At 35.8% G+C, this 20,046-nt stretch overlaps 4 gene segments (V, D, J or C); all 4 read left to right on the forward strand.

Annotated features, from left to right (window-relative positions):
• Nucleotides 1–173: 173 nt before the first annotated feature.
• LOC128319765 (Ig heavy chain V region PJ14-like) lies at nt 174–668 on the forward strand. The segment is given in 2 exon segments: nt 174–255; nt 352–668. Coding segments are annotated over 2 exon segments (399 nt in total).
• Nucleotides 669–4,731: 4,063 nt separating this feature from the next.
• LOC117598781 (immunoglobulin heavy variable 3-53-like) lies at nt 4,732–5,621 on the forward strand. The segment is given in 2 exon segments: nt 4,732–5,144; nt 5,251–5,621. Coding segments are annotated over 2 exon segments (411 nt in total).
• Nucleotides 5,622–7,761: 2,140 nt separating this feature from the next.
• Nucleotides 7,762–8,378, forward strand: LOC128319810 (Ig heavy chain V region 914-like). The segment is given in 2 exon segments: nt 7,762–7,910; nt 7,994–8,378. Coding segments are annotated over 2 exon segments (369 nt in total).
• A 10,664-nt stretch (nt 8,379–19,042) lies between these two features.
• Nucleotides 19,043–20,046, forward strand: LOC117598785 (immunoglobulin heavy variable 1-18-like). The segment is given in 2 exon segments: nt 19,043–19,583; nt 19,677–20,046. Coding segments are annotated over 2 exon segments (408 nt in total).

A 20,046-nucleotide genomic window follows, 5' to 3' on the forward strand; every position in this document is an offset into this window, starting at 1 on the left:
GGTACAATAGACCTGTTTATTATTGAATATTATTGTATATTCACAAATTATTATATATTCAAAATTACAGATTAGAGATGTTTGAGAGATGGCGAGGTTTTCTCATAGAGACGTTTCCTCTAAGATAAGGAGTGTGTCTATGCAAATGTCCTTCCCTGTTATATATTTAAGCAATGAAGACCAAGAGCTTTTACTTCTTCTGCTTCAACACACACCATGATCTCTACATCCCTACTGCTGCTGCTGCTGGCAGCCGTACACTGTAAGTGTTTTTCCATTTGACATATAATCCAGTTTTGGTTACTTATAGCTTTTTGCTTTTACAACATTAAAAGAACTTTTCTTTAACAGGTGTTCACTGTGTTGAGCTGATCCAGACCGGATCCACAGTATTAACCCCTGGTCAGTCAATGACTCTGACCTGTAAAGTGTCTGGATATTCATTAACTGATAGCAGCTACTGTACAAACTGGATCCTACAAACTGCAGGAAAAACTCTGGAGTGGATCGGACGTATATGTGGTAGCGGTGGCACTGACTACAGTGAGAAACTGAAAAGCAGGTTTCAGATTTCCAGAGACACGTCCAGCAGCACAGTAACATTAACAGGGCAGAAGATGCAGACTGAAGACACAGCTGTGTATTACTGCGCTCGTCGCTCACAGTGAGACAGATCAACAACATCCCTGTACAAAAACACCCAGTACAGAAAACTGTTAGAAATATTTTAACTAAAAAGAGTGTGCATTATAACAAAATGAACACAAGTTCAAGTCTGACTTTTTGTTTGGTTATTTGTTTGATTAGTTAGTAGTTTAGATTTTAAACCATAATTCTACATCTGTAACATTGCTGCACATTATACACACAGTGAAGAGTCCAGAACACTCGGAGTTTGGTTTACACATTCAGTCGATGTTCGTTAATCTGCCAAAACAAAAAGATACAGAATGGCTATTAAGTAAGGAATAAAACACATGGGAGCATGCTGTTATTGGAAAATAATCAATGACAGGGTGATGTGATGTGGCTCGACATGAAGCGGAGTTACTCTTACCACTCTTAAGCTGATTATTTTCCTATAACAAGGAAATCAGAATGGAGCATTAAACAGCACTCTGGTATAAACCGTATTTAATTTCTCTCTCACAGAAACATAACTATTATCACATCACCAACAAGAACTTTCTGTAGCCATTACCTTATCCTTCATAAAAGGTCAAGCTGTGAATTGTGTGATTATGTATGAGAATTAGTTTTTATTAAAAAGCCACGTTTCCTCCATTAGCTGAATCTCCTCCCCATGATTTAAATATGTTCTACATATGTTCATCAATGTTTAATCAGTGGATTCAGGAATAATACAGCATGTTTCCAGCAGTGTGTTGTGTTTAACACACAGTCTGTTCTCATAGTTTGAGGTGCAATATTTGAAATAACTGAAGGAGGCAGCAGAGCTCAACAAATAAAGTGCAACAAACAGAGAATTCACAAACTGCATTCTCATGAGACTCATTCAGTATCACTCATTATCAGACACACATCTGGATTTTGTCTTTTAATAAAGAGATGCTTTCACTATTTTCATGATTTATGATGATTCGTATATATAACTTTATAAAGTTTTAGCTCATTTAAAAATGTTTAGCTTATTGAAAGACATTTAGTTATTATTAGTAGTAGGTTTTTCCTGCACTAGAACAGAGGCAGGCCAAAATCTAGTATCTATCAATAGCTTGACAATGAATATATTAGGGCTGAGTAATGCATTATATCATGACATCTCATAATAAGAATGATGTGAGGCAAACAAATACACACACTTAAAGGCAGATAGACAGCTGCATTCATAATGTCTAATTTTTAAATGTTTCTAAAAGTCCATAACACTACTGGCTTCATGCCATATTTCCTCTAGATACCAAACATGTTCAACAGAAAGCTGAAAAAAAAAATCACTAAATTTATGCTTCTGATGTCTGTCCTTTTGTGTAATTTGTGTTTTGATAGGACAGTGTGTGCTTAGACTATCTACTGTTAGATTCTCCTCAAGAGGCATTTTATGAAAAAAGGAGGCTAGAGTAAATAATCCTGAAAACTATTTTTGTGATGTCTGAATTATCATTTCTAACATCAAGAAATTAATGAAAGGTGAGAGAAAATGTAATGCAGTCATTTGTAAATCTCTAAATAAAAAGTGTATCTTATAGTGGATTTGGCTGATATTAATTATTAAATTCATATTAATTCACTACACTCTGTGAAAGCAATAAACAAACCAGTTGAACTGAAAACACTGATACTGTTATAATAATAAGGGTTAAATATCTTCAGGATGGAGAGCTTTGCTCTTTGCGGTTTCTCTGTAACAGGCAGCATTTTATTTAAATCAACATTAGGATGGTAAGTGTAACTCTGCTTCATCCCACCATCATGTTATTGCTTATTTTCCTGAAAGAGTTATTAAATAGCCACATATTCTCCATAAGATGAATCTCCTCCTTATGATTTAAATATGTTTTAAATACGTTCTCCTCCCATCATCAGCAGATAAGCAAATCCAAGCGTCAGGGCTTTATATCACTCTATTTATGTGATGTGATGGTCTCTGTTAAACTTTGGAGAACAGAGAAGACCCCAGTACAAACAACACACACCATGTTCTCTACATCTCTACTGCTCCTGCTGGCAGCTGCTTCCTGTGAGTGCTTTATCACATTCATTCATTTACTACAATAACAATAAATGTGCAGCAGATATTGTGTGAGATATCACCATGTGTTTTCCTCCACAGATGTGCATGGTGTGGAACTGACTCAGCCTGCTTCCATGACAGTCCAGCCAGGCCAGAGTCTCTCCATCCCCTGCAAGGTTTCATATTCACTTACGAGCTATAGTACAGGTTGGATCCGACAACCTGCAGGAAAAGCTCTGGAGTGGATTGGATTCATCAGTAGTGGTGGGAGTACATATTACAGTGACAAACTGAAAAACAAGTTCAGCATCTCCAGAGACACTGCTACTAACACAATAACAATTCAAGGACAGAATCTGCAAACTGAAGACACAGCTGTGTATTACTGCGCAAGTTACTCACAGTGACACAGAATAGTGGATTCCCCTTACAAAAACTTTGAGACATGTTAGAGACATCCTCTCAATGCAACTAATAAACCATCTTTTACTTTTTATCCAGTGGAATGAAGTTTTAATAGTTTCTGTCACTTTTAAACACACAAACAGTTGATTTTAAATTAAAAAGTAACTTCTTTTAAAGAGTGTTCTTTTTGAACCATTATTAATCCCTTCATTTACAGAGTATTTAATCAACATTTGGAATAAAAGGTTTAGTAATATAATTCAGCTTCTTTGAATGATTTCAACAAGGATTTAGCTCATTAATAAAATACAATAATATCATTTACCTTCTTGAACAGCATTTGCCTTTTATTATTAACACCATCGTGAAAGTCTTTCATTAACATACATTTTGTAGTATTTCCTACACTAGATCAGAGACAGGCTCAACTCTGATATCTATTAAAAGCTTGCCAATTAAAGTATTAGTGTTGAGTAATGCATTGTATCACGAGGTCTCATCCATGGTATAATGAGAATCATGTAGGGTAAACTATTACACACACTTAAAGAACAACAGACAGCTGCATTTCTATTTTTTTTAAGTGTTTCAAATCCATAATGTCCACATTGATTCCTCCACTGTGTGTTTCCTCTAAATAACAAACATGGTAAATAGAAAAGGTAATGGTCAAACCAACAAAACACTAAAGTGCAGTTTGTGTTGTCTTTCCTTTTGAGTAATTTATACTTTGATTAGGCAATGTGTAATTAGTATAACTACTTTTAGTTTCTCCTCTAAAGGCATTTTGGGGAAAAAAGGAACTTAAAGTAAATGATCAAGAAATCTATTCTCTGACATCAAGTAATTAATGAAGAGAAATAGCCAGAGAAAAATAGTGCAGTCGTTTCTAGATCTCTAAATAAAAAGAGTGTATCTTATAAAGGATTTGTCTGAGCCAATTGTTAAAATCAGATTAATTCACTTCGACATTAATGTTGAGTTAGCACATACTGAGTTTCACTAGAACAAGGTCAGTGTTTAACTCTCTCCTGTACGGTCTCCTGGGTTTCACTTCCTGACTGGATAGAAGCGGAAAAGTGGAGAAGACTGGAAGAATTTGTTGCACTGGAGGAATAAGAGGTGTAGAGAAGTTTTAACTTTGATAGTGTAATAGCAAATACTTTATTCTTTAACATGAAACTACCGTTTTTCATCATCATAAGCCTAATAAGCCTAAATAAGACTGATACTATTGCGAGAACATATTCCGGTGTCTACTTTTGATAAACGCTGACTAACAAGTAAGACATATCTGTTATCTGATCAAACTGTTATCGGTTTGATCCTGAGATTGGGTTACTGTCTGTGTGGAGTTTCATCTACTCCCTGTGTTAGTGCTGGTTTCCTCTGGGTTCTCCGTGTTCCTCCCACTGTCTAAAGACATACTGGTAGATAACTTGGATACAATGTGAATGTGTGTGTGTGAATGGTGTCCTGTGATAGAATGGTGTCCCATCCAGGCTGTATTCCCGCTTCACTCCCAGTGTTTCCTAGAATAGTCTCCAGATCCACTGCAACCCTGACCAGGATAAAGTCTTTATTGTAGATGAATGAAGGAATATTTCCTTCAAATGTTATGTGCTCTCCCAAACCACTGCTGTTGTCTTTTTGTGACAAATGTTTGACACTGATGGACGTCTATGCCCATATAATAAAGTCTATTAAGGATTATTTAACAAGCTAAACTTTTTTGAGACAAGTGAGTGATGATCATTTACAGTACTAAATCTAAATTAATTGTTCTGTCTTTAATTAATACAAAGCAAGTTAAGAACTAAAAACATTTCCATTGTGATTATTAAAAGCTGTAGAAGACAGAAACCAGCAGGCTGTTTTGAATGGACCAGCATAACAATATGCAAATGCATATGCAAACCTTCCCCACTTACAGCTACATATAGAGAAATATCAGCCTCGGTCACTGTGGGCTCTGGAGAATTTAGCACTGCTTTTAGTTAAACGATGTTCCTTCCATTTTTGCTGCTGCTGGGAGCTTCATCCTGTGAGTTTCACTTCAGTAATGAACTCAGAGCTGATAGAATATTATTGCACTTATAACCTACTGTACATACATTTTTGACTGAAATTGTGACATGTCTTTTTTTCAGATGTGGAATGTGCAGTAGAACTCACTCAGGTCACCTCAGTGATGTTAAAGCCAGGAGACTCTTTAACCCTCAGCTGTAAAGTATCCGGCTACTCTGTAACTGATAACAGCTACGCCACAGCTTGGATTCGACAACCTGCAGGGAAAACTCTGGAGTGGATAAACCACATTTGGGGTGGTGGAAGTGGTTATAAAGTTTCTCTAAAAAACAAGTTCAGTATTTCTAAAGACGACTCCAGCAACACGGTGACTCTGAGAGGACAGAATCTGCAGACAGAAGACACAGCTGTGTATTACTGCGCTCGTAATCCACACAGTGAGACAGATCAACAACTTCCCTGTACAAAAACACCTCATACAGAAAACTCTTAAGGGCAGTGAAACAGTATCAGTATGTTCACTGTTTCATGCATAGTGTATTGTATTGCTATTGTGCATAAGAACAATCAGAGGATGGAGTAAATAATCCAGAAATCTATTTTGTGATGTCAAATTTTTCTGTCATCAAGAAAATGAGAAAAAGTAATGCAGTCATTTGTAAATCTCTAAATAAAATGTATATCTTATAGTGGATTTGTTGGTCAAATTCCCACAGAAGACCACAAACAAAACAAAACAAAAAATTATTAACATTTACAAAACCATTGCTGGCTGTTGAAGACTTCCAATCAGTGATTATTGAATCCACACACCATCAAGACTACTGAATACTTCAAGAGAGAAAATAGAGTCACATGAGGGACAGACTGATAGAGGATAGCTGCTATAATGTAAGAGATAACAGAAACGAACTTGTTTCACAGATGTTCCTCAATATTAAATGTACATATTTAATGGATACATAGATACAACATATGTGTTGTTAATTAATAAATACATTAATCAAATTCATTAATTTTTAAAAATTTTAATCTTTAGCAAATTGATGTGGAATAAGAGGAATAAAACACACATGCTTTTATATTGTTAAAATATTCACCTTGGGCGTGACAGCAGTAACTCTGCTTCATCTCACCACCCCATCACTGATTATTTTTCTGTAACTGCACACTCTGTTGTGTTTTATTCCTTACCTAATGTGCTTATATTCTAGCGTGATTTCTTAATATAAGTTCACCTGAAAACATGTAATAGCTGTGTATTCCTGCACTCGTTACCCACACAGTGAGACACATCAACATCATCCCTGTACAAAACACCTTGTACAAAGTCCTATTTGAACTTCTGAATGAAAAAATGTGGACATTATAACAGAATGATCACAAGCACAACAGTTTCCCGTCCTCGTTTAAATTCAGCTATTTGTTTGAATAATTTTTACTACAGATTTTAAGCAGTTTGCCAACAAAACCATAATCTCCAACGTTGCTACACATTCTACACACACAGTCAAAAGTCTACTGCTGGATTTTATGTTTTATGGTGTGATTTTACCAACTTAAAGTTGATTTTCTTTCTATAACAGATCATCCTGATGTGTTTTATTCCTCTTATACCTCAGCAGTGTGCTGACAATTACAATGCTTTATTGTTTATTGAATGACACATCATACATTTTATCAATGTATAATCATATTTAATGTTATGGAGGATTCAAAAGATAAAATCCTGGTATCAGTTACATTATAACAGCTATTAACAGTCATTCACTAAATGCAAACGTCTCTGTCGTGAACACTTTTCAGTGGCAGAAATCTTGCTTACATTATTTTCCTCTGAATGTTACAAAATGTAGACACTGGATTCAAGCAGCCTATCAGCCTATCAGTGACAGTGTTGTCAGGTGATTCCACAGAGTGACACGCCCCCTAAACTTGATCTCCGTAACACGTCTTCAGTAGTGACTGAGAAGGTGGATGTGAACATCTAACCTAGAATCTCATCAACATGAAATCAGCAATTCCTCTCTGTATCAGTTAAAGCCTGTAGAGGGCAGTCTATACCAGAATGAAAATGATTTGACTGGGGCATTTTCTATTGCACAGTTTGATTATAATGTTAAATGTTGAGCCCAGTTTTAATGTCACCAATAAAAAGCTTTAGCTACATGCTGTTCTGAAATCACTGCAATATTTCACTGTGTGAGAGTGACAAATATGGAAGCAGTTATTCACAGCAGGTATTTTAACACCCTTTATTCTATATCTATAAAATAAAGCATAAAGATTTTACATTTACACCATAAACATTACAAAAACATAAACAGGAAATTTGTACACATGAGAATAATCTCTGACTTCATGTAATTCGCTGGAGTGTAGCCGATACAGAGCTGATAATGACATAAAGGATTGTTTTTCTAATTATTATTATTTTTATGTATTATGGTAAAGATTCAGTGTAATTTTGACTATAAATATAATAATAAGAAATAATTACATTATTTATTTGTGTAAATATAAAAACAAATTAAATAATTTAACACAAAACATTCATATTATTAGTTATAATGATGTTAAATAGAGACAAAATGGGAAGAGACTGATTAACAGCTGCAGAGCTGCACTCAACACAGCTTCTCTGGAATATTTATGCAAATCTCCATCTCCTCTTGTAATATTAGCACCGTGCTTATCTAGAGAGGAAGCGCTTCTCATTAGTCCTCCTTCAACACAAACATGTTTGCTTCAGCTCCACTGCTGCTGCTGGCTCTCGCCCCCTGTGAGTGTTTGGATTTAAGCTTTATTAGTTCATCTGATCCTTTCAGTTCAACATGTCAACCTTTTCTTTTTCTCTTTTCACAGATGTGTTCTGTGCTACTGAGCTCATCCAGCCAGACTCAGTGCTTATAAAGCCAGGAGAGACTTTAACCATCACCTGTAGAGTGTCTGGAGCTTCTATCACTGATAGCAGCAGCCACTATGGAACAGGTTGGATTCGACAACCTGCAGGAAAAGCTCTGGAGTGGACTGCATACATCAAGCATGATGGGGCTACATTTTACAGTGACAAACTGAAAAACAAGTTCAGCATCTCCAGAGACACTGCTACTAACACAATAACAATTCGAGGACAGAATCTGCAGACTGAAGACACAGCTGTGTATTACTGCGCAAGAGACTCACAGTGACACAGAATAGTGGATTCCCCTTACAAAAACTTTGAGACATGTTAGAGACATCCTCTCAATGCAACTAATAAACCATCTCACTCATACTTTTACTTTCTCCTATTGGAATGAAGTTGTAATAGTTTGTGTTGTAATTTAATAATAGTTATTTTTATAACCAGTCATTTTTAAATAAAAAATATATATTTTTCAAAGATTGTTCATTTTGAACCATTATTAATCCCTCCGTTTTACAGAATATTTAAGCAGCAGTAGGAATAAATGTTTAATCAGTGGATTCAGGAATAATACAGCATGTTTCCAGCAGTGTGTTGTGTTTAACACACAGTCTGTTCTCATAGATTGAGGTGCAATATTTAAAACAGCTGAAGGAGGCAGCAGAGCTCAACAAATATAGTCCAAAAAAAGTGACTCCACAAACTGCATTCTCATGAGCCTCAATCAGTATCACTCATTATCAGACACACATCTGGATTTTGTCTTTTTTTATTTCATTATTTGCATGATTTATGATTTTTTTGTATTTCTCCTTACCTAGATTTACTCCCAATATGTAACAGTTTAAAAAGCAAAATTAATGAAAAATTTATAAGAACAAAAAGAACTGAAAAAAATACACATCCTACCCTCTTTTATCTCCGTCATCAGCAGGATGATCTTAAACCTCTGCTGGATTTGAGTGTTTCACAGTAACACAGTAGATGAACATGTTGTTGTGTTGAAGGTTTAGTTGCTGTTCCCCTCTGTTACATCATCATGACACGTTTATTCCATCATAATGTCACAGACCAAAACTCTCTTCCATTTTAATGAGATTTTTAGCAGCAATGTTTAAATAAGGTTTTAAAATTTATTAATTCAATTCTCATTATATCTAATGAATGTAGAATGAATGCTTTTTCAACAGGGATTTAGCTCTCTAGAAGTTTCTCTGTAATCTTGAGATGAGGACATGAGACTGATACTATTGTGAGAACATATTCTGGTGTCTACTTTTGATAAACGCTGACTAACAAGTAAGACATATCTGTTAACTGGTTCCACTTTAACTTCTCACTAGAAACAGCTTAAGGGCCCTCGGTTTGATCCTGAGATTGGGTTACTGTCTGTGTGGAGTTTCATCTACTCCCTGTGTTAGTGCTGGTTTCCTCTGGGTTCTCCGTGTTCCTCCCACTGTCTAAACACATACTGGTAGATAAATTGGATATAATGTGAATGTGTGTGTGAATGTGTGTGTGCATGTGTGTGCATGGTCCTTTGATAGAACGGTGTCCCATCCAGGTTGTATTCCCGCATCGCTCCCAGTATTTCCTAGAATAGTCTCCAGATCCAAAACCTCTTCTCTTCCAGATTCTTATGGACAGTCCCTGACCTCCTCTGCGTCTGTGGTGAAGAGATCTGGAGAGTCAGTCACTCTGTCCTGTACTGTCTCCGGATTCTCACTGAGCAGCAACTGGATGAGCTGGATCCGTGAGAAACCAGGAAAAGCGCATTGACACTGGCACTGGTACTGCATTCTCTCAGTCTCTGCAGGGCCAGTTCTCCATCACTAAAGACACCAATAAAAACATGCTGTACCTAGAAGTGAAGAGTCTGAAAGCTGAAGACACGGCTGTTTATTACTGTGCACGACACTCACACTGACACAACAGACTCCAGAGCTGTACAAAAACTTCCACAAGCACGTCCTCATGAGCTGTAAATATTCCCTCAGCAGGAAGCTGAACCCCAGACACAATTATTATAAACAACATCCATTCATTTTAGTGCTCAGTTTTATTTCTCCTTTTGTCTAACTCCATTAACAGTCAAAATTCCTCTGTAAAATTCATGAGCTGGCCTTTTCTTCTTCTGATATCCTCTGTGTCCTGTGAGTAAACACGTCTATCCACACCTTACTCACCTTTTATACGCTCCATATTTCAGTCTGAGTTGAAGTGAAGTGTGTTTAATAGCTTCTGTATGTTTTACCGCTCTCCTCTTCTCAGATGTTCATGGCATCAGTCTGACCTCGTCTCCTGCTGAGGTTAAACCTCACAAAAGTGTGATGCTTATTTTGAGTTGAAACTTAAAAGGTACAATTTATGGAAGTCCATCACATCCTATATACATAAATAAATAAATAAATATTATATGAATATAGACAAGATGAAAGCATCATAAATAATAGATGGATAGAAAAATCTGCTCTAACATTTCACTAGTAGTGCAAATTATTTTCCATTTTTTACAGACAGTCAAATTTACCTACCAGTTTGACTTGCACTGTATATATTTATATTTTGTATATTTATATATCTGCACTCACATTAGAACTGCATGAACATTATGCTTTGCATTACGCTTTATGTCCTCTGAGAGGCGCTCTTTCTCTACTTACACACCATCTACCCAACATGTTGAGGTTAAAATGACTGAGAGATTAAAAGGACTGAGAGAGGACTGATGTCCTCCTGGGATTTCCATCAAAGTCATAAAATCTATTTACACCATTGTTTAAAAACTAATACATTACAGATCTATTATATCAGTGTCTCATTAAACCAGGCTGCATAATCCACACTGTTTGATGAATTAGTAAGTAAATAGTAGTAGTTCTTATATTTTGTGAATGTGTACATGTTTTAATTTGCAGGAAATGTAGTTTGTCTTTAGTTCTGTTGCACCTTGTTGTGAAATCCTAAACACTGTCATGCAAATCAAACCCCCTATAAAATATTAGAGGTGTTCTCAGTTTATATGTTTATATTGTGGGAAATAGAGCCAAATGAGTGTATTAGACAATGATGCAATCAAGTTCATATAAAAATACACATGGAAGTGGGCAGGAGAAAAATTAAATAACACCTTTAATACACACACCTCTAGTATGAATGCTAACTGTCCCTAATCCTAATTTTGGCCTTTATAAAACATGTTAGATAATACCAATATCCTCACCTCAGATACATTATCCACCTAAATTTACTATCTAATCCTTGTTGCCAATTTCTCTATATGTACAATTCCCTCTGTTATTGATATATGAATAACAGAAGTTGGTAAAGAGGTTTCTATCATAGAAGAGCAGATCTGTTCTATTATAAAGCCAAATATCCTCCATAAGATGAATCTCCTCCTCATGATTTAAATACGTTTTAAATACATTCTCCTCCCATCATCAGCAGATAAGCAAATACAAGCGTCAGGGCTGGATATCACTCTATTTATGTGATGTGATGGTCTCTGTTAAACTTTGGAGAACAGAGAAGACCCCAGTACAAACAACACACACCATGTTCTCTACATCTCTACTGCTCCTGCTGGCAGCTGCTTCCTGTGAGTGCTTTATCACATTCATTCATTTACTACAATAACAATAAATGTGCAGCAGATATTGTGTGAGATATCACCATGTGTTTTCCTCCACAGATGTGCATGGTGTGGAACTGACTCAGCCTGCTTCCATGACAGTCCAGCCAGGCCAGAGTCTCTCCATCCCCTGCAAGGTTTCATATTCAGTTACGAGCTATACTACACATTGGATCCGACAACCTGCAGGAAAAGCTCTGGAGTGGATTGGATACATCGATAGTGATGGGGATACAGCTTACAGTGACAAACTGAAAAACAAGTTCAGCATCTCCAGAGACACTGCTACTAACACAATAACAATTCGAGGACAGAATCTGCAAACTCAAGACACAGCTGTGTATTACTGCGCAGGAGAGTCACAGTGACACAGAATAGTGGATTCCCCTTACAAAAACTTTGAGACATGTTAGAGACATCCTCTCAATGCCACTAATAAACCATCTCACTCACACTTTTACTTTATTTCCTTGGAATGAAGTTGTAATAGTTTGTCTTGTAATTTAATAATAGTTATTTTTATAAAGTCATTTTTAAATAATATGTAATATATATATATATATATATATATATATATATATATATATATATATATATATATATATATATATATTATTATTTTTTTTTTTTTCAAAGATTGTTCATCTTGAACCATTATTAAGCCCTCCGTTTTACAGAATATTTAGCCAGCAGTAAGAATAAATGTTTAATCAGTGGATTCAGGAATAATACAGCATGTTTCCAGCAGTGTGTTGTGTTTAACACACAGTCTGTTCTCATAGATTGAGGTGCAATATTTAAAACAGCTGAAGGAGGCAGCAGAGCTCAACAAATAAAGTGCAACAAACAGAGAATTCACAAACTGCATTCTTATGAGACTCATTCAGTATCACTCATTATCAGACACATATCTGGATTTTGTCTTTTTTCTTTCACTATTTGCATGATTTATGATTTTTTTGTGGTTTCTTCTTAACTAGATTTACTCCCAATATGTAACAGTTTAAAAAGCAAAATTAATGAAAAATTAAAAAGAACAAAAAGAACTCAAAAAATACACATCCTACCCTCTTTTATCTCCGTCATCAGCAGGATGATCTTAAACCTCTGCTGGATTTGAGTGTTTCACAGTAACACAGTAGATGAACATGTTGTTGTGTTGAAGGTTTAGTTGCTGTTCCCCTCTGTTACATCATCATGACACGTTTATTCCATCATGACGTCACAGACCAAAACTCTCTTCCATTTTAATGAGAGATTTTTAGCAGCAATGTTTAAATAAAGCTTTAAAATGTATTAATTTAATTCTCATTAATATCTAATGAATGTAGAATGAATGCTTTTTCAACAGGGATTTAGCTCTTTAAAAAAAGTTTAATCCAGTTTTCAAGACTGTTGAAGGCTTTCAGTCAGTGATTATTGAACACATGCACCATCAAGACTATTGAAAATGAATCATTGCCTTATTGCTTTGGAGCGTCACTCTGATGGGTGGATGTCTTTGTAGGACACTACATTAATGCTGAGTTAGCACATACTGAGTTTCACTAGAACAAGGTCAGTGTTTAACTCTCTCCTGTATGGTCTCCTGGGTTTCACTTCCTGACTGGATAGAAGTGGAAAAGTGGAGAAGACTGGAAGAATTTGTTGCACTGGAGGAATAAGAGGTGTAGAGAAGTTTTAACTTTGATAGTGTAATAGCAAATACTTTATTCTTTAACATGAAACTACTGTTTTTCATCATCATAAGCTGAATTTATCTAACTACATATTTGTCTTTTAATTTGAGGTGTGTGTTTTCTTCTAGAGGTTTCTCTGTAATCTTGAGATGAGGACATGAGACTGATACTATTGCGAGAACATATTCTGGTGTCTACTTTTGATAAACGCTGACTAACAAGTAAGACATATCTGTTAACTGGTTCCACTTTAACTTCTCACTAGAAACAGTATAAAGAGCTGTTAGACAAAGACTGTTCTGAAGACGCTGTGGAAGTGTCTGTTCTTTCTTTCAGTCATTGATAATAAAGTAAGGTTGCTCATATGGTCTCATCACTTCATCTGATATCAGTATGGAGGAGAACCCACAGCACAGGTTGGACAAATTAAAACAGTATAAGGACAGAAACTGAAGACGTAGTTGTGTATTATGGAACTACATCCTTCTGTGGTGTGAGATTTTTCAGGAACATGACGTTATAATGTAAGGTTCCAAATTAAACATAAAAAATAATTAATAAGAATAGAATTTCCTGTTCTTGATGAATAGAAATAGCTGGCAAATTGCTGTGTGTGTTTTCTTAATATAAATTCACTAAATAAATAAATAATAAATTTTAAACTCACTCAGTGACAACTGTCTTAAGCTTCTTACTTAGTAAAATATAAATGCAAACAGGACTGATAGATATGTCTAAAAATAGATAAGACACAATGTTCCAAATTGTCAACATATTTGTTAGAGAGATGGAGAGATTTTCTCATATAGAATAATCCATAACATTTCCCCTAAGATAAGGAGTGTGTCTATGCAAATGTCCTTCCCTGTTATATATTTAAGCAATGAAGACCAAGAGCTTTTACTTCTTCTGCTACAACACACACCATGATCTCTACATCCCTACTGCTGCTGCTGCTGGCAGCCGTACACTGTAAGTGTTTTTCCATTTGACATATAATCCAGTTTTGGTTAATTATAGCTTTTTGCTTTTACAACATTAAAATAACTTTTCTTTAACAGGTGTTCACTGTGTTGAGCTGATCCAGACCGGATCCACAGTATTAACCCCTGGTCAGTCAATGACTCTGACCTGTAAAGTGTCTGGATATTCAGTAACTGATAGCAGCTACTGTACAAACTGGATCCTACAACCTGCAGGAAAAGCTCTGGAGTGGATCGGAGAAGCATGTGGTAGCGGTAGCACTTCCTACAGTGAGAAACTGAAAAGCAGGTTTCAGATTTCCAGAGACACGTCCAGCAGCACAGTAACATTAACAGGGCAGAAGATGCAGACTGAAGACACAGCTGTGTATTACTGCGCTCGTTATTTACACAGTGAGACAGATCAACAACATCCCTGTACAAAAACACCTCATACAAAACACTATTAGAATTTTCTAAATTAAACAGTGTACATCATAAAAGAATGACCAGAAATACAAAAAGTATCTGTCAAAGTCTAAGTGAAAGTCAGTTATTTGTTTGAATACTTTGTGGTGTAGATTTTTAGCATTCTACCAACAATACCATAATGCTACATCTCTAACATTACTGCACATTATACACACAGAGTCAACAGTTTTTAAACACCTGGATTTTATGTTTTATGGGGTGATTTTACAGACTTGATTTGATTATTTTCCTTCAACAGCTAACCCGAAAGTGTTTTTTAACCTATTCAACAGAAGTTTGACATGAACTGCAATATTTTATTTATCAGATGATTACGAGTTCCACATTTTATCTGTTCATAGTTACATTTAAAGTTGAACATCTGTGAAAACAAATTAGTTCCTGTTATCACTTACATTACAACCACTAACATTCATTCTCTCACTGGCCTCTCTTTTTATCCCTTTATTAATGAGACTAAATAAATAAATAAAAGATTTTTTTTAAAATCACAGCTTGTATCATGTTATCATGAAGCCAGAAAGCACAAACTCCTCTATCCTAAAGACTTTGCTGTGGTGGGGAAAAAAGTGAAAGCTTTACCTGTGATCTTAGACATAAGAAAGTTAAATTATGAGTTGTGTCATCATGTGTGAGAAAGTCTGAGAGAATTTTGTCATGAGTTTAAAGAGAGGTACCGATACCGATATCCTCAAATATAGATTTTTTTTTCACAAAGACCTTTCATTAAAACACTTTTGTAAACAATAATGTTTGACAAACAGGCTTCTGTTCCATTATAAAGCCACAGATCCTCTATAAAAGAAATCTCCTCCTCATGATTTAAATATATTTTAAATACATTCTCCTCCCATCATCAGCAGATAAGCAAATACAAGCGTCAGGGCTGGATATCACTCTATTTATGTGATGTGATGGTCTCTGTTAAACTTTGGAGAACAGAGAAGACCCCAGTACAAACAACACACACCATGTTCTCTACATCTCTACTGCTCCTGCTGGCAGCTGCTTCCTGTGAGTGCTTTATCACATTCATTCATTTACTACAATAACAATAAATGTGCAGCAGATATTGTGTGAGATATCACCATGTGTTTTCCTCCACAGATGTGCATGGTTATGAACTGACTCAGCCTGCTTCCATGACAGTCCAGCCAGGCCAGAGTCTCTCCATCCCCTGCAAGGTTTCATATTCAGTTACGAGTTCTGCTACAGGTTGGATCCGACAACCTGCAGGAAAAGCTCTGGAGTGGATTGGATACATCAATAGCGATGGGAGTACATATTACAGTGACAAACTGAAAAACAAGTTCAGCATCTCCAGAGACACTGCTACTAACACAATAACAATTCGAGGACAGAATCTGCAAACTGAAGACACAGCTGTGTATTACTGCGCAGGAGAGTCACAGTGACACAGAATAGTGGATTCCCCTTACAAAAACTTTCAGACATGTTATAGACATCCTCTCAATGCAACTAATAAACCATCTCACTCACACTTTTACTTTCTTTCATTGGAATGAAGTTGTAATAGTTTGTGTTGTAATTTAATAATAGTTATTTTTAAATGCAGTCATTTATAAATAAATTGTATATCTATATAATATATAATTTTCAAAGATTGTTAATTTTGAATCATTATTAATCCCTCCGTTTTACAGAATATTTAACCAGCAGTAGGAATAAATGTTTAATCAGTGGATTCAGGAATAATACAGCATGTTTCAAGCAGTGTGTTGTGTTTAACACACAGTCTGTTATCATAGTTTGAGGTGCAATATTTAAAACAGCTGAAGGAGGCAGCAGAGCTCAACAAATACAGTGCAAAAAAAAGTGACTCCACAAACTGCATTCTCATGAGATTCAGTATCACTCATTATCAGAAACACATCTGGATTTTGTCTTTTTTTCTTTCACTATTTGCATGATTTATGATTTTTTTGTGTGTGTTTCTCCTTACCTAGATTTACTTCCAATATGTAACAGTTTAAAAAGCAAAATTAATGAAAAATTTATAAGAACAAAAAGAACTGAAAAAATACACATCCTACCCTCTTTTATCTCCGTCATCAGCAGGATGATCTTAAACCTCTGCTTGATTTGAGTGTTTCACAGTAACACAGTAGATGAACATGTTGTTGTGTTGAAGGTTTAGTTGCTGTTCCCCTCTGTTACATCATCAGGACACGTTTATTCCATCATGACGTCACAGACCAAAACTCTCTTCCATTTTAATGAGAGATTTTTAGCAGCATTGTTTAAATAACGTTTTAAAATGTATTAATTCAATTCTCATTATATCTAATGAATGTAGAATGAATGCTTTTTCAACAGGGATTTAGCGCTTTAAAAAGTTTAATCCAGTTTTCAAGACTGTTGAAGGCTTTCAGTCAGTGATTATTGAACACATGCACCATCAAGACTATTGAAAATGAATCATTGCCTTATTGCTTTGGAGTGTCACTCTGATGGATGGATGTCTTTGTAGGACACTACATTAATGCTGAGTTAGCACATACTGAGTTTCACTAGAACAAGGTCAGTGTTTAACTCTCTCCTGTACGGTCTCCTGGGTTTTACTTCCTGACTGGATAGAAGTGGAAAAGTGGAGAAGACTGGAAGAATTTGTTGCACTGGAGGAACAGGAGGCGAAGAGAACTTTTAACTTTGATAGTGTAATAGCAAATACTTTATTCTTTAAGATGAAACTACTGTTTTTCATCATCATAAGCTGAATTTATCTCACTACATATTTATCTTTTAATTTGAGGTGTGTGTTTTCTTCTAGAAGTTTCTCTGTAATCTTGAGATGAGGACATGAGACTGATACTATTGCGAGAACATATTCTGGTGTCTACGTTTGATAAACGCTGACTAACAAGTAAGACATATCTGTTAACTGGTTCCACTTTAACTTCTCACTAGAAACAGTATAAAGAGCTGTTAGACAAAGACTGTTCTGAAGACGCTGTGGAAGTGTCTGTTCTTTCTTTCAGTCATTGATAATAAAGTAAGGTTGTTCATATGGTCTCATCACTTCATCTGATATCAGTATGGAGGAGAACCCACAGCACAGGTTGGACAGATTAAAACAGTATAAGGACAGAAACTGAAGACGTAGTTGTGTATTATGGAACTACATCCTTCTGTTGTGTGAGGTTTTTCAGTAACATGACGTTATAATGTAAGGTTCCAAATTAAACATAAAAAATAATGAATAAGAATAGAATTTCCTGTTGTTGATGAATAAAAATTGCTGGCAAATTGCTGTGTGTGTTTTCTTAAAATAAATTCACCTGAAAACACTTTATATTGCATAAACTCACTCAGTAACAACTGTCTTAAGCTTCTTACTTAGTAAAATATAAATGCAAACAGGACTGATAGATATGTCTAAAAATAGATAAGACACAATGTTCCAAATTGTGAACATATTTGTTAGAGAGATGGAGAGATTTTCTCATATAGAATAATCCATAAAATTTCCTCTAAGATAAGGAGTGTGTCTATGCAAATGTCCTTCCCTGTTATATATTTAAGCAATGAAGACCAAGAGCTTTTACTTCTTCTGCTTCAACACACACCATGATCTCTACATCCCTACTGCTGCTGCTGCTGGCAGCCGTACACTGTAAGTGTTTTTCCATTTGACATATAATCCAGTTTTGGTTACTTATAGCTTTTTGCTTTTACAACATTAAAATAATTTTTCTTTAACAGGTGTTCACTGTGTTGAGCTGATCCAGACCGGATCCACAGTATTAACCCCTGGTCAGTCAATGACTCTGACCTGTAAAGTATCTGGATATTCATTAACTGACAGAAGCTACTGTACAGGCTGGATACGACAACCTGCAGGAAAAACTCTGGAGTGGATCGGATATATATGTGGTGATGGTAGCACTTACTACAGTGAGAAACTGAAAAGCAGGTTTCAGGTTTCCAGAGACACGTCCAGCAGCACAGTAACATTAACAGGGCAGAAGATGCAGACTGAAGACACAGCTGTGTATTACTGCGCTCGTTACCTACACAGTGAGACAGATCAACAACATCCCTGTACAAAAACACCTCATACAGTGCAAATTATAACAGAATGTCCACAAGACACAACACTTATCTATCCAAGTCTAATTAAAAAAATAAATAATCTCACAAATGACAAAAAAGAGATTCAAGTTAGTTATTTTTATGCAATAGTTTGTAGTGTGGATTTTAAACCATAATGCTACATCTCTAACATTGCTGCACATTATACACACCATTATAATCACATCACTAGCAAGAACTTGTTATACTGCAGTATCTTTAGCTAACAATAATTATGTCAAAAAATTAGAGTTTGTTTGATCATTTGTGACAAAGTGTTGGAGCATTTTGTCATGACTTTTAAGAGAAGTAGAATTTTTCCATTATCATGATCCTAATATCCTCAAGCATAGACAATAATAGACAATATCATGCTAAATGTGGTATTTAATCTTTGTCAAATTTATTTTATTGAAAATTGTAGTGTTTCATAAAGAGGCTTCCGTTTGATTAAAAAGCCACATATCCTCCTTAAGATGAATCTCCTCCTCATGATTTAAATACATTTTAAATACGTTCTCCTCCCATCATCAGCAGATAAGCAAATCCAAGCGTCAGGGCTGGATATCACTCTATTTATGTGATGTGATGGTCTCTGTTAAACTTTGGAGAACAGAGAAGACCCCAGTACAAACAACACACACCATGTTCTCTACATCTCTACTGCTCCTGCTGGCAGCTGCTTCCTGTGAGTGCTTTATCACATTCATTCATTTACTACAATAACAATAAATGTGCAGCAGATATTGTGTGAGATATCACCATGTGTTTTCCTCCACAGATGTGCATGGTGTGGAACTGACTCAGCCTGCTTCCATGACAGTCGAGCCAGGCCAGAGTCTCTCCATCCCCTGCAAGGTCTCATATTCAGTTACGAGTGATGGTACATCTTGGATCCGACAACCTGCAGGAAAAGCTCTGGAGTGGATCGGATACATCAGTAGCAGTGGGGGTACAGGTTACAGTGACAAACTGAAAAACAAGTTCAGCATCTCCAGAGACACTGCTACTAACACAATAACAATTCGAGGACAGAATCTGCAAACTGAAGACACAGCTGTGTATTACTGCGCAAAAGGCTCACAGTGACACAGAATAGTGGATTCCCCTTACAAAAACTTTGAGACATGTTAGAGACATCCTCTCAATGC

Source organism: Pangasianodon hypophthalmus, chromosome 13, assembly GCF_027358585.1.
Source record: "Pangasianodon hypophthalmus isolate fPanHyp1 chromosome 13, fPanHyp1.pri, whole genome shotgun sequence".
Taxonomy (NCBI): domain Eukaryota; kingdom Metazoa; phylum Chordata; class Actinopteri; order Siluriformes; family Pangasiidae; genus Pangasianodon; species Pangasianodon hypophthalmus.